This window comes from Marmota monax, unplaced genomic scaffold (genome assembly GCF_021218885.2).
Source record: "Marmota monax isolate L192 unplaced genomic scaffold, Marmota_monax_Labrador192_F-V1.1 WCK01_AAM20220418_F8-fsc00236, whole genome shotgun sequence".
In the NCBI taxonomy this organism is placed as follows: Eukaryota; Metazoa; Chordata; class Mammalia; order Rodentia; family Sciuridae; genus Marmota; species Marmota monax.
Window position 1 is genome coordinate 424,101 of NW_026693806.1, and position 14,658 is coordinate 438,758.

Consider the following 14,658-nt stretch of genomic DNA (forward strand, 5'->3'; position numbering starts at 1 on the left):
TCAAGGTTGTGTCTGGCCCAGGACAGACAGTAGCCTGGAGAGGGGCAGGGACTTAGAGGCCAAACCAGGACCAGAGGCTTGGCCTCAAACTCCTACCTTTGCCAAGGGACAAGGGAGAGAGCACTGATCTGGAAACAGCAGCGTGGTTCAGCAGCAAAGGCCCAGATGAAATTCTTCAGATGTCTTTCCTCTTCATCAGAACTGTCTCCCACCTCCACTAAGTTAGAGGGAAGACCCCCTGCATGTGTTCCTATAGCACTCTGTGTAATCGCTGTTTCCACACTCAGGGCAGGAAACTACATGCGCATTCATTTGAAAATATTTATTGAGCACCTACTATGTGTCAGGGACTGCTTTAAGTGCTGAGAATAGAACTGAGCAGAACAGGCAGAAATCCCTACCCTCAGGGAATGCACATTTCCAACATGTGTGGGGAGATAGACCACACACATGTAAATACCTTCAAAAGGGTAGACTAGGTGGTGATTAGTTCTATGGAGAAAAGGAAAGTGGAGAGGGCGGTAGGGAGTGCTGGGTGGCAACGGTAATGGGGAAGTCAAGCCAGGTGACCTCTGAGAAGGTGACACTTGAGGAGAGAGGTGAAAGATGTGAGGGAGAAAGGGGCTCTAGGCAGATGGAACAGCAAGCCCAAAGGCCCCGAGGGGGGAGCCAGGCTATCCCCCATTTGAAGAAAAGCAAACAGGCCAGTGTGTCTGGTGAGGTCAGAGAGGGACTGGGAACCAATTGCACCTGTGTCCCCTTCCACCCACACTTTAGTGAACTAACTGGTGGTGGTGGTGGGCCTCAGACTCCAGCCAAATCAGCTGGAAGTAAGTGCCCACTGGGAAGCCAGACAAAAAGTGTCAAATTCTTGGCTTTTAAATTTCAAAGGGTAGGTCCACAGTATAGGATGGGAAACTGGGAAGATGCAAATTCTTCCAAATCCAACCCACATATGGGGCAAGTCCCCTTCCAAGAGCCCAGAGCACTCCACCATCCTCTCCCATCCTCCCCAAAGGGAGGTGGAGCTTGATGGTCTGGACAAGGGAAGGGTGGCAGACCACCCTAGACCTTGTCCCTCTTGAATAGGATCACTCGACTTTCTTACCTCTCAGTGAGACTGGGTCTGGTCTCCGTTGAAGTTGTATTTGCAGAGCTAACAGGGGTCCAGATTCATGGCCTTTGTGTGTTCTCTCTGGATGGGACCACTATATATTGCTGGAAGGCAGTTGTGCCAAAACAGGAATTGGGACCAAGGGGATCTAGCAAAACTATTGTCCACAGACCCATGGGAGGGCCCTGCGTGCAGCTTCACTGTATGATCGTCCAAAACCCAGAATCCATTCTGACCTGAAGGGGAAGGAAAGAAACAGAAACCCCAAAGCCCCGCTTGTCACAAAGTACTCAAAGGCGCACAGGAGAAATGATCTTTAATGTCTGACTTTGTTTCCAATCCCATCAAAGTGCCATCATTCATTGAAGAACAAGGAGGGGCTTAAGAGGTACGAAGTCACGAGACAAACAGCACCCTGGCTGGCTGTCTCCGGGGCGCACACCCGCTCTGCCCGCGAGGGCGGCCCCCAACACACGCACACATGCAGACCACACGTACACCGCACAGACACACGCACGTGTACCCACAGTTAAATACATGAAGAGAGAGACTCGTTTATATATATACAGAGAGAAGAGAGAGAGAGAGAGAGAGAGAGAGAGAGAGAGAGAGAGAGAGAGAGGTAAATCCCGGCCGGCGTCGGGTCCCCCAGGCTCTCAGCATGCTCGGCCCAGCTCGCGGCGCTGTACCTGGCACCCATGCCCCTGCCAGAAAAGCAGCTGCCCCTCTCCCGCCCCCCTCCCCCGCTCCCTCGGGCCCTGTCCCCCGGCGCTGACACTCCCCTCCCGCCCTCCGCCCGCCCTCCCCCCACGGTGGCTCCTCCCGGGGAAAGGAAGCTGTGCCGGGGCCTAGAACTGCCCGGGCGCCAGGGGCATGTTGCTCTTGAAGCCCGGCTGCCCGTTGGCCACGTCGGCCTCGGCCTCGCAGGCCCCGATGGCGTCCCCGTCGGTCCCGGGGCTCTCGGGCTCCGCCAGCAGCTTGAAGGTGAAGAGCGGGCCCGAGTCTTGGCGGCCGCGGCGGCCGGGCGGCTCGGGCAGGCTCAGGAGGGCTCCGGGCGCCTTCCACTCGGGGAAGGCGTACAGCTCGACGGCCGGTGGCGCGCCGCGGCCCAGGTAGCCCGGGCTCGGCGACGCCGAGGGTAGGGTCCGCTGGCTGCCGCTCAGGCAGCTGCCGCTGTCGTCCAGCGAGTCCTTGCGCGACTGCGAGCGCTCCAGCGAGCCGCCGCGCGTCCACGGCCGGTAGGTGTAGGCGCAGCCGCCCAGGCGGCGGCGGCGACGGCGGCGGCGGCGGCCGCGGCACTGGCACCCGAGGATGCGCACGAAGGCGCGCTTGAACTCCTTGCTGGAGCACGGGTAGATGATGGGGTTGAGGCAGCTGTTGAAGTAGCCCAGCCAGAACACCACCTTGAACACGGCGTCGGGGGGCTTCAGGGTGGAGAACAGGGAGCCTGCAGCGGGAAGGGGTGGGGAGGGCGCGGGCAGAAACAGACAGCAGCTGGTGAGTATTCGGCTCTCTCCTCCTACCTCCCCCTAAGCAGTGCCAGCCCGCGCCTTTCCTGATCCCTGCACTTTCCCCAAGCCACTGTCTGCCTGGAAGGACAGCCTTTCTTTTCAAAATGAAAGAATCCCACGTTCCCTCATAGGGACAACCTCAGTCATTTCCCTTCTGTCCTGAAACCTTTCCCGATTGAGTGAAACAGCTTCTGAGCTCCGTTATATGTAGGTTTACACATAGGATGTCTATGTATCATCTAACATATAGATGGCAGTACCCCACTCTACCCATGTGACAACAATCCCCATCATTGCACATGTCTTTGGGGGACAGGCTTTGTGGCAGGCACTCTACCTATAAATATATGCTGATTTGTTTCCATGGCAGATAAGAGATGTGCGAAAGACCTAAATCCAAAAGGCAGACTTTTAAAGGTAAAAAATAAAGGCAACCTAAACGACTATCTTTTTGATCTTGGGGGTGAAGAAAAATGACTTAGCACTTCAAAAGGATAAACCACGAGGCAAGAATGGGAAGAAGTTATTTACAATATCCCAAAGAGTTAAGGGATTGATATTTAGAAGACAAGGAACTCCTTATATAAACAAGAAAGAACATTCCCAGGAGAAACAGGAGAAACATGGGCAAAGAAAATTTATGTAATAGGAAGCCCAAAGGCTAATGAGCATATGACAAGATGCACAAAATATTAGGCAGTCAAATAAATTACAATGAAAACCACAAAGAGATGTAACATATCTGTTAGGCTGGCACACATTAGGAAACTGGATAGGCAGAGGTGCAGGGACATGGATAGCTTTCTGCATGGCTGAGGCTCAGACATTTTGGAGAAGACCTTGGCACCACTTGGTCCAGTTAAGTGTACACGTTGTGACCCAGCTCTTCTGCTCTAGGCTACAGATGTCAATGTATTTTCACAAAGTCTATAAGGGCACATGTACAAGGATGCTCAAGGTAGTGTAGTTTGTGGTGACAGGGAGTTGGAGAAAACCTGGGTGTCCCTCCATGGGAACGATAGAATGAGGTAGATGCACTCATGGAGATTAAGTAGTGCTTAGAGACCCAGGATGACATGTCCACAGAGTGATATTGAAGGATCTTAAGTACATCATTCCTTATGAAAAAAAAAAAGGAGGAAATAGAATGAGATTTATGACAAAATATCACTTAAGTAATTCACCACACAACCACAAGCATTTTGTAGAAATACTCTCAAATTAAAATGACATGTTAAACACAGAATGTTTGCCCAAGGGTAAAGGCAGATGGACATGGGAATGGAGAATGGGAATAAAAGGAAATAAATCATTAAAATAAGAGAGAGAGAGTCTGCCATAGACTGATGAAGATGAGATGTTATGAATCCCGAAACATGATTAACTCATTCCTCTGAATTTGAGATCCAAAAACATTTTATGACAATATCAAATTAAAAACCATTTCCATTTTAAGTATAAGGCAAACAAGACTCGGAGAGGGTAAGTGTCTTGCCCCAGGTCACACAGAATATTTGCAATATAGCTAAGATTTAAGCTATTTGAATACAAAATATGTTTTTGAAATAAAAAGATGATATCAGTAATACTTTTTTTGGAAAAGATGGGAAAATGCAAAAAAGCCAAAAGGAAGAAAAATATTTTTAAAAAGTAAGCATAACCCTGCAATGCAGAAAAATCACATTTTGGCACATAAACTTTCAGATTTTTTTTCTGTTGTATATATACATTTGCATATTAAAAATGGGATTGCACTTTACAGAATATTTTGTATTTCTAAGCCACATCTGAACCCTGTCACCCAGACTGTGGTGTAAAAACTTTTATTTTCCTCTGTCAGACTGTGAGTTTCCCAAGGACCTGATCTGTGGGATCATCTTTGAGTTTATTTATTGAATGAAGATTGAGGATGCCTAGATATCTGAATGGGGGGTGGTTAGCACTTGTCAAGACCAGCCATTTTGCATATGGAGACAATGAAGATCTGAGAGTAGCTGAAAATTCCACAGGTGATGGCACGAAAGAATTCCTATTTTGATTTTGGGTTATGCTTGCATTTCCCCCTTGGAGCACTTCACCTTCTTGATTGTATGAGGTTTGGCTATTTTACAGGGAACCCAAGTCTTCTCTGCTTAGCAACCCAGTGGTGGTAGCTGGTGGGAGATGACTGGGCTTCTGGTGCAGGACCGAGGTAGTCAGGGATTTAATCTGGGAACAGGGTCATCCATACCTGGAATAGAAATGCTAACTCCCAAGTTCTGGCCTCTTTTCTAAACTCAGAGAGGAGATATGAGAGACGGCTACATTCTAGGTTTGCTGTGGTGAGGCAGATGGCAATGTCACCTCATAGTCTGATTTGTGACAAGGGCCAGGTCATTAGGTTTGCATCCTACCACTGAAGACAGTCCTTTGAATTAAGGCACCACACAGAAGGCCCTACCCGAGATGCAGCTATGACGTGTGAACACCTAGAATCCCAAGATGGAGTGGGCTGTCTTTGTCCATGGTGATGGGCTTGTTTGCATCACTGCATCTGAAGGGCCTAAGAAACTAGTCTTGACAAAGTGGGAAGCAGGAGAGACTGAGGTAAGGCTAGGGAGCCTTGTGCATTACCCCAGGAGGGTAAATGTTGATGAGCCTGTGTACAGGTGGCACGTCCTCTTGTGTGAGGACATGAGGGATGGCAGCTGAGAATGAAAAGACAGTTGTGGCCAAAGGTTGGGAGGGCCTAGAGCAGGGAAGCCATGTTTACTGAGAGCAATAACTTTCCTTGGTGCTAACTCTGTTGAAGATGGTGGTGAAACAGGGAACAAATGAAATAGTGGGGACGCATCCCGGGGGGTCAACTCTTATGAAGAATGTATAAATAGCAGTAATGCTAATAGCCGCCATTCACATAGCGTGTGTGCTCTACAGGAAATGTGCTAAACTTTTTGCACCGTTAGCCCGTTTAATAATCTTAGGAGTGGGAAGTCAGTCTTGAGGAAGGTGCTATTGGGTCCCATTTTTTGACACCAGGACACCAGCATATGATGGTGGTAGCTATTTAAATTTTTAAACACTCATCCATTTTTTTCATTCATTAATTCTTTCCAGAATTACTGAGCTCCTGACACGTGCCAGGCACTGACAAGCTGTGAATATACAGAGCTGAGTTTGGGATGTGGCATGTGCCCTGCAGTAGCTAAGGGGCCATTGCAACAGAGTACACGTGGCCTTAGGATATGGGCATAAATGTCACTGTGTCCCCCTGGGCAGCATAGCATATCTTTTCAGATTCTTCTTTACCTTCTTTATTACTGGAGGCACTTTGCCACGAGCAAAGGCAGGTTGGATCTTTGCCTTTATTTCTTATCAAGTATCCTTCCAGGACCATAACCCTGAAAAGTATTGAGCCTAAGTAAGGGAGTGCAGATGACCTTTCTCATGAGCATTTATAGCACATTTTGAGTTTGGGCACTTTGAGCTGTTACTCCTCTTAGAAGAAAGCCGTTTTTTTGGGTCCTCAATTGAGGCAGTGTGGGCAAGTGGTTGGAGCACAGGGTTTTGGTTGACATGAACCTACTTGTTATTGAATGTCCTCTTTAGGAATTTGCTGTTTGGTTTTAGAAATGTTAATTAGTTAATTAGCTTTCTCAACCTCAGGTTTCTTATGTGCAAAATGGGAAACATATCTGTGTTAAAAAATGCTTATGAATACATGAAAATATCCATGTAAAATACTTTTTCTGATACCGGGGATTGAACTCAGGGGTACTTAACCATTGAGCCACATTCCCCAGCCCTATTTTGTATTTCATTTAGAGACAGGATCTCACTTAGTTGCTTAGCGCCTCACAGTTGCTGAAGTTGGCTTTGAAGTCATGATTCTCCTGTCTCAGTCTCCCAAACCATTGGGATTATAGGCATGTGCCACTGCGCCTGGCCATGTAAAATACTTTGACACGTGGCCTGACAACTTGAAAATAATAATAAATGGTGACCACTTTGAAGTATGTAGTTTTCTGTCTACATGTTCAGGAGATTGGTTCTAGGACCTCCTGTAGATATCAAAATCTGCAGATGCTCAAATTCCTCATATGAAATGGCATAATATTTGCATATAAACTATATACATCCTCCTTTATACTTTGAATAACCTCCAGATTACTTATAATATCCCAAAGGATGCCAACACTATTTAAATAGCTACTACACTGTACTCTCTTTCTCTCTCTTTTTTCTTTTCTTTCCTCCCTGCCATCCTTGCTTCCTTCCTTCCTTGCAGTGATTGAACCCAGGGGTTTTTAACAACTGAGCCACATCTCTAGCTCTTTTTATATTTTATTTTGAGACAAGGCCTTGCTTAGTTGCTAAGGCTGGTGTAGAACTTGCCATCCTCCTGCTTCAGTCTCCGGAGTCACTGGGATTACATGTCTGCCACCATGCCTGCCTATACTGTAGTCTTTAGAGAATAATGATAAGTAAAAAAAAAAAAAAAATCTGGACTTGTTCAGTATAGATGCAATTTTCCCCCTGAATATTTTCAATCCAGGGTTAGCTGACTTGGATTCAGATCCCTCAGATACAGAGGCTGCACTGTGCTTCACAGCTAGCTCAGTCAACTTCCACAGGAACTCTGTCCCATCAGCCCCATCGACATCAGATGGAGTTCTTTCTTCTGCACCCCATATAAAATGTACAAGCAGATCACCCTGTTCTCTTGTTTGCTTGTTGCTATGTTAAGCCATTCCCGGGCTGGCTGAGTCCTTGTTCACCACCCAGGTTGTAAATTCCTTCTGGTCAGGAGACATATTTTCATTTATTTTCTTTTCCCCTCCAGATCTGTATATTTTTATTACAAAAATGATACATGCTGTGTTAAAAAATTACATGTTACAAAAAAAAATCTATATTGAGTGAAAATTCTTTCTCCATTCAAGCACCAGGGACCAGAGTTAACAGCTTTGTTTTTATTCTTTCTAGATTAAAAAAAAAATGGAGTCATATTTGCAATACCTTTCCCTAAATTGCTTTCTTTGCTTAGAGTGTTTGTATTTTCCCAGGTCAGGATATATTATGCTATTTCACCCCCCCCCCCCGCCCTTGTCCCTGCAATACTGTGTATTTAGTAGTTTATTTAACACCTTCTCCAATGCTAGTCAAATAGGTGATTGATTTCCAATTTTTGACTGTTACAAACTGCAGCAATAGAAAGCCTTAAGCAATTCACATTCTGCATGTTTGAACATTTCTGTAGAGTAAATTCCCACATGAGGAATCACTGGGTCAGCCCCCCATTTATACACTGACAGCTAACTAAATTGCCTTCCGAACTGGTAGTACCAATTCACCCTCATGCCAAGCAGCCTGACATTCTCCCTACCTCCCCACCTCCCCAGTTTCCTTTAGCCTTTTTTTTTAACCCTGGAATGTCTGTAGGTGAACAAGGGCTTTCCCTCTTGTCTCATTTGCATTCAATTATTTTCTTCTCCTGCAGACCCCCAGCATGGCACCTCCCGACCCTTGAACAAGCCCTCAGTGACTTCTGACAAGGAGTCCCCTTTCTTGTTGGAATGGCACTTTTTGGGATGGAATCTTGGCTCTTTCACCATATGACTGGCAATTTTCGTATTGTCCTTGATCCTCGGGTTCTCATTAGAAAAATGGGGCTTATAATGTTAGTGACCTTTTGGAGTTGTTTCCCCCTCCCTCTTTCGAGTCTCGGTTTGCTAAGCACCCATCACTCCACCACCTGGACTAATTATTTTTTTAATTAAAAAATTTTTTTTAGTTGTCAATAGACCTTTATTTTATTTATTTATATGTGGTGCTGAGAATCGAACTCTCCTGAAGTTGTTTCAAAGTATGTCAAGTCCTTTGGGGCACCCTGAACACTACTAAGTGCCTGCCACCCAATCAACTCCACATCCACAGTAACTCACCACATAATAATGATGAAACCTCTGTATCACTAACTGGGCTGGAAATTTCACTTTAGAAAACCTATGTTTGGTAACTTGCTTTCCTGTTCTGGACCTCAGATTTCCTCCTTCAATTTCCTTCTTTAATTTAGTGGTTTGAACGGGGTCCTTTCCAGTCTTGAAATTCAGAGTCTGCATGAACCAGCGGCGCCCAGAGCCCTTCCTGTTCCTGCCAGGATACTCCTGTTTCCCCAGACCCACCGCAGAGGGGCAGTGTGGGTCAGGGACTGGATGACCAGGCCACCAGCGTTTCCCCCTCCCTCTTCCCTCTACCCCCAGCAACTCACTAGCTACTAGGATTAGAGGACTTGTTTGCTGCGCCAGCCTCTCCTGGTGGGAGCCAAAAGCTGAAGTTAATTAGGAAAGGTGCTAAGCCTCTTTGGCATGAAAGAGGATGGGTGACAGGGATCTCTTTCCCTGGGCGCCCAAACAGACTTTTTACTGGGCATGAAGCTGCCAGGAGAGGGGAGTCAATACAACAGGAAATATAGGTTTCTGGAAGGCTGGCTCTCCGTGCTGGAAGTCAGGCTGAGCTGGGTTCTTTGACAATGTCACCAGCTTGCTTGGCATGTCCCTGAACCTGGCTCTACTTTTCTCACTCATGACATAATCCTGATGATTGACCTGCCGGGCTGGGCGGGCCTCCTTCTTTTACTGGGGCTTGGTGAAGGTGAGTGACTCGCACAGTCACTCCACGGTTACACAGCAGAGTCACTAGGACATGTTCAGGTGGCCACTCATCTCATCAACCAATGTTTATGGATCGAGGCAGCAGGTTTAAAGTGTTCAGATGCCACAGGTCGGTAGATCTGGGTTCAAGTTCTAGCCCTGGCATTTCCTGCAGTGTGACCTTGGAGATGAACCTGGTGATAGCTCTCCTCTGGGTGGATGAGGTGAGCATAGGCTTGGCAAAGGCCTGGCACACTGAAAACACTCAGTAAATGGATCTGTTAGGACTGATTCAAATGTGCTGCTTCAGGTCTGCCCACCGGCTGTTAATCCCAGAGTGACTGCCGCAGAGGGGAGGAAGGCAGAGAAGAGGATGATGAGGTTTTCTGTGCTCACCAGGCATTGGGGCTCTCGCCCTCGGGCTCTTTCCCACACAGGTCCTGAGCCTGCTAAAATTGAGTGTAACATTCATGCATTTTTCTAGCAGGAGGGCCCATAGGGTCATTATGGTCTTAAAGGGGTCAGTAACCATTATGGTCTTAAAGGGATCAATAACTCCCCTGGGAGGGCTATGATTCACTCACCTCAAGTCTAGGTTTGCTAAGCATCTATCACTCTGCCACGTGGACTTCCGTTTTTTTTTTTTAATTAAAAGAAATTTTTTTAAGTTGTCGGTGGACTTTTATTTTATTTATTTATATGTGGTGCTCAGAATCAAACCTAGTGCCTCACATGCTAGGCAAGTGCTCTGCCACTGAGCCATGACCCCAGCCCTGGACTACCATTTATTTATGTTTTTCTTTCTTCTTTCTTTTTAAAAATACTTTTTATTGGTACCTTACAGTTGTGCATAATGGTGGGATTTGTGGTTACGAATTTGTACATGTACACCACATAACAATGTAATTTCCCTGGTGCATTCTCGCTTTTCTCTAAACCAATTCACTTTTGGTATCTACACTAAATTCTTTTGAAGGAGGCTTTCTATCACTGTTTTAAAACCTGCATCATTTGTCACAAATGAAAAGTCATGGTAGAGAAAAATAAGATGAAAACAAAATCAATTTCAGTACTTTCTGAATTGCTCCAGGAGGAATTGAGAGGAGTTGAAGACATTTTGGGCCCTAGAGCGGGAAGTTTTCCTCTTTGTGGATTCTAAAGGATGGAAACAGACGTGAACAGATAATCACTTTCTCACTGGAGAGCCGACAGCACATAGTAGGTGCTAAATAAATATCTGCTCATGACTGAATGATGGAAGATGGGACTCAGAGTTTCTTGTACCATCTCTAGCTGTCATTTCAAGCTATCTTGTACACCATCCAAATCCATTGTGAACTTGACCTGCAGGTGAGGTGCATCCCTGGGAAACCATATGCTGGTCGTGGTCCCAAGTCCCCACTCTGGCACCCCCTGCCTGGCAACCTCTAATTTAGGCTTATTAAGCAGATCTAAAAAGAAGACACTTCTGGAAGGGCTTAGAGAGAGTGAAAGCTCTCTACCTACGTGAGGCATTTGCATTATTTTACCCTATTTATGATGGGTGGGGGGAGTAGGAGACGGAGGTTGGGGAGAAGGGACTTTTGAGTGGCTAAGGGTGATTTAGAGGGATTATGAAGTGTGAGATTCAAAGGCTAATGCTGGGCAGCACCTGCACAGGGAGAAGCAGTTATTGGCAGGACATGGTTCTAGCAGGTCACCCTTAAGGGGCCATCTCACAAATCTGAAGAGTAAACAGTGAGCAGTGAAGGTCACAACCCTGTTGAACCTCTGCTCTTTAGAAACATGGGGGCGTGTTTGTAGAATAGTAGGTCCCATTTATCAAACGCTTCCTCTGTGCCTGGCCCTGGGCTAAATGCTCAGCTTTTCTTGGCCTTCCTTTGACCCCTTCAGCAGGCCGAGATCCTGGGACAGCTCCATGTGACTGTGCCCTGCTCAGCTCTATGGTTGCCATCCACACCAACCTCTCCATGCTCCAACCTCCATGCTTGGGCCTGGACACCATGATTATTACACCCAGGAGAACAGAAACTCAGGTTACCGAGTCACAGAGCTAGTGGGTGACACAGAATTAGAATTGGAATCTCAGCAGCATCTAACAAAGGCTTTTAATCACCCTCAGTACAGTTCATAGGCAAACAATGTATATGTTTATGGATAGAAAGGTCTGGAAGGATATATGCTGGAACATCAGCACTGATTATCCTCAAGTGGGAGAATTATGGATGGATTTTCCTTTTCTGTGCTTTTTGGTGTTTTCCAAAATTGTCTCTGTAAACACAAACTACTTCTGTCATTGGGAAAATCCAGTGAATATTATTGAAAAGTTAAAAAAAAAAAAAAACCAACCAAAAGATTCTGTGGTTAACATCTTGTTAGGTGTCAGCCAACTTTCTTTGCCCTATTTCATTTTTTTTTAATTATTTTTTTAAATGACACAATCATAGAATTTGCAGGGAAATGGATGGCACTAGAGCAGATTATGCTAAGTGAAGCTAGCCAATTCCTAAAAAACAAATGCCAAATGTCTTCTTTGATATAAGGAGAGTAACTAAGAACAGAGTAGGGACGAAGAGCATGAGAAGAAGATTAACATTAAACAGAGATGAGAGGTGGGAGGGAAAGGGAGAGAAAAGGGAGAGAAAAGGGAAATTGCATGGAAATGGAAGGAGACCCTCAGGGTTATACAAAAGAACATACAAGAGGAAATGAGGGGAAAGGGAAAAATAATACAAGGGGGAGAAATGAAGGTCAGTAGAGGGGGTAGAGAGAGAAGAGGGGAGGGGAGGGGAGGGGAGGGGGGATAGTAGAGGATAGGAAAGGCAGCAGAACACGACAGTCACTAGTATGGCAATATGTAAATCAATGGATGGGTAATTGATGTGATTCTGCAATCTGTATATGGGCTAAAAATGGAAGTTCATAACCCACTTGAATCAAAGTGTGAAAGATGATATATCAAGAACTATGTAATGTTTTGAACAACCAACAATAAAAAAAATAAATAAATTATTCTTTTAATTTATATATGACAGTGGAATGCATTACAATTCATTTTACACATATAGAGCACAATTTTTCATACCTCTGGTTGTATAAAAGGCATATTCATACCAATTTGTGTCTTCATACTTGCATTTTGGATATTAATGTCCATCACATTCCACCATCATTTCTAACCCTATGCCCCCTCCCTTCCCCTCCCACCCTGCCCTTTCATTTAATCCCCACGGCTCTATGAGGAAGAAGGGATTTACCCTACCTTATAAATCAAGAGATGAACTCAGATGGACAGCAGCACGTGACCAAGGGCCCCACAGGTAAGAGAAAGAATGCTTTGAAATGAAACTTCTTATTGTTAAGCCCAGCAGACTTCCCTATTGGTTCCCAATGTGTGCCCTCTTCCCCTTTCTGCAGGAAGTAAGTGAGCTGATCTTTTTATTTTTTGCATATTCCGTTATTTACATATGCATCCATAGGCCTTCACTGAGTATGGGTTGAAAGAGTGAGCCAATGAACAGGTGTGGAGACTGCAGCGAGGCCTGGGGACCTGCAGCATCATTTATCTGGTCCAAGGAATGTCAATATTGGGCCGAGTGGTTTCTAAGATCCCTCCGGGTGCTGACATTCTGTGAATCCAGGATTATCAATTTTGAATTGACTTATTTCACAAGTTAGTGTCAGACAAGCCCATGCCCTCAGGGGAGCAGTGGGTGGTGAAACCATTCTGATCAACTTGTAAATGGAGAGGAACTTTTTTTTCCAAAGTGGTTCTTACTAGGAACATTTGGTTACACCTTCGGCCAAGCCATGAATCTTGAGCTGACAGAATTCGGCCCAATAAAAACTAGAAAATTTTTAAAGAGTTTCTAATTCTTTCAGCACTAGCTTTGTGAGAGGAAGTTCCTTTGGATTTGGAAATTCCCTTCGAGGGTTTTACATTTTCATTTATCATTTAACCCTGGAACATAAACTTGTCCAACAAATATAGTATCTTTGGGGTCAAGAAACCCATGTTGAATTTTAAAGTAAATGCTGAAAACAATGATAATCACCAAAGGCACCCTTTACAATAACTGGTTCCTAAACCAGTCATTAGGTAGTGTTTGTAAACATTCTCTAAAGCAACCCTTCCAGCAGTCCTGCTATTATGAATTTCATTTTAAGATAAGGAAACTGAGGCTTAAGAGGTCAATGAGATCACGTGCTCAGAAAAGGGTGGGCTGGGATTAAAGTCCAACCCTGAAGCCCAGGTTTCCTAATCATAAGAAAAAGATGCTTCCATTCATTTCAATAAATTCTAGGCAATTTCTCCCTGAACTGGGAACAATTTCTCTGCTGACTTGTCCAAGTGCTTTTTCTGAACCTAAAATGTGGCATTTATCATTTCCTACCTTGAATTATAGTTGCTGGGGTTTATGTCTCATCTTCTCTGATAAGACGGTGAAAGAGATAAGAGGAAAGAGAGGTTCTTCTCTCTGCTCAGGGCCTAGCATAGTTCCTGAACTAAGACAAGCACTCAACCAACAGGTGTTGTGTGAATAACAATAGTAATAAAAATAGTAAAATGGATATGAGCCCCGGGTTACCTGGGTCGAGGTTCTCAGATAAACAGCACCTAGGTGCGGATGCAGACCCTCTCAGCCAGTGCATCAGAATCTGCTTTTTAAAAAGACCTGGAGGTGAGAAGTATTGCCTTAGCCCACATTGCAACTTTATTTTTTAAAAATTGTTTTCCTGAATATCTTGGGATCCAGTGACCAGCAAAGACTGGGCTGAGAGCCACCTCCCCATGGGATGGACTCCCTTGCCCCCAGTCCTCCAGCAGCTCTTATAGTTAGTAGGATAAAGTTCAAACTGCTTAGGCTGGAATTTAAAACCCGTTCAACTTGGCTGCAATTAAGGGACTCTTGTGACACGTGCTCACTCTTCTGGCCCCTTTCGCTTGATTCATGCAGTCGCTGGTCAGAGCGGATGCCCTTTCCCTGTCCCTCCCCCCTTCCCCCTCTCCCTCTGTTCTGGGCCCTGCTGGAATCCTGCTTCTCATAACCACTTTCCTCTGGAGTGTGACAGCAGAAGGACGTAATGAACGTGCTGAGAAGGACTGCCACAGCGTGGGTGACACCTGAGCTCCCTGATTTCGTCCTCACAGTGGGCAGGAAGTCGGGGGTGGATTTTGTATTTCTCCATTTACAGATGTAGAAGTCGAGGTGCTGCCTGTTGGGCCCTCACCCAACATCACACAGCGATGACGAAGGGGTGGAATTAGGATTCAAACCTAGATCTGCCTGGCTCCAATCTGGGCAGTTCCCTTAATACGCAGGAATTTCCCCTGAACTCTGAGTGTATTTCTGGGGTAGCGGAAGAATCACTTTGTTTACTTATGTCTTTTGTGGTTGTG

General features: G+C 45.6%; 1 protein-coding gene across 2 annotated transcripts in view; it reads right to left on the bottom strand.

Annotated features, from left to right (window-relative positions):
* Nucleotides 1-1,413: 1,413 nt before the first annotated feature.
* Nucleotides 1,414-14,658, bottom strand: part of Adra1b (adrenoceptor alpha 1B) — a 100,876-nt gene continuing 87,631 nt past the window's right edge. Inside the window, exons 5-6 of one of the 2 annotated variants that reach the window (XM_046462189.2) lie at nucleotides 13,847-13,933; nucleotides 1,414-2,561 (exon numbers count right to left, since the gene is read on the bottom strand). In XM_046462189.2, coding sequence (XP_046318145.1) covers nucleotides 1,963-2,561; nucleotides 13,847-13,933 — 686 coding nt within the window. In that variant the 3' untranslated portion in view covers nucleotides 1,414-1,962. The remainder of the gene's footprint in view (nucleotides 2,562-13,846; nucleotides 13,934-14,658) is intronic. The other variant, XM_046462193.2, reaches the window with a different exon arrangement.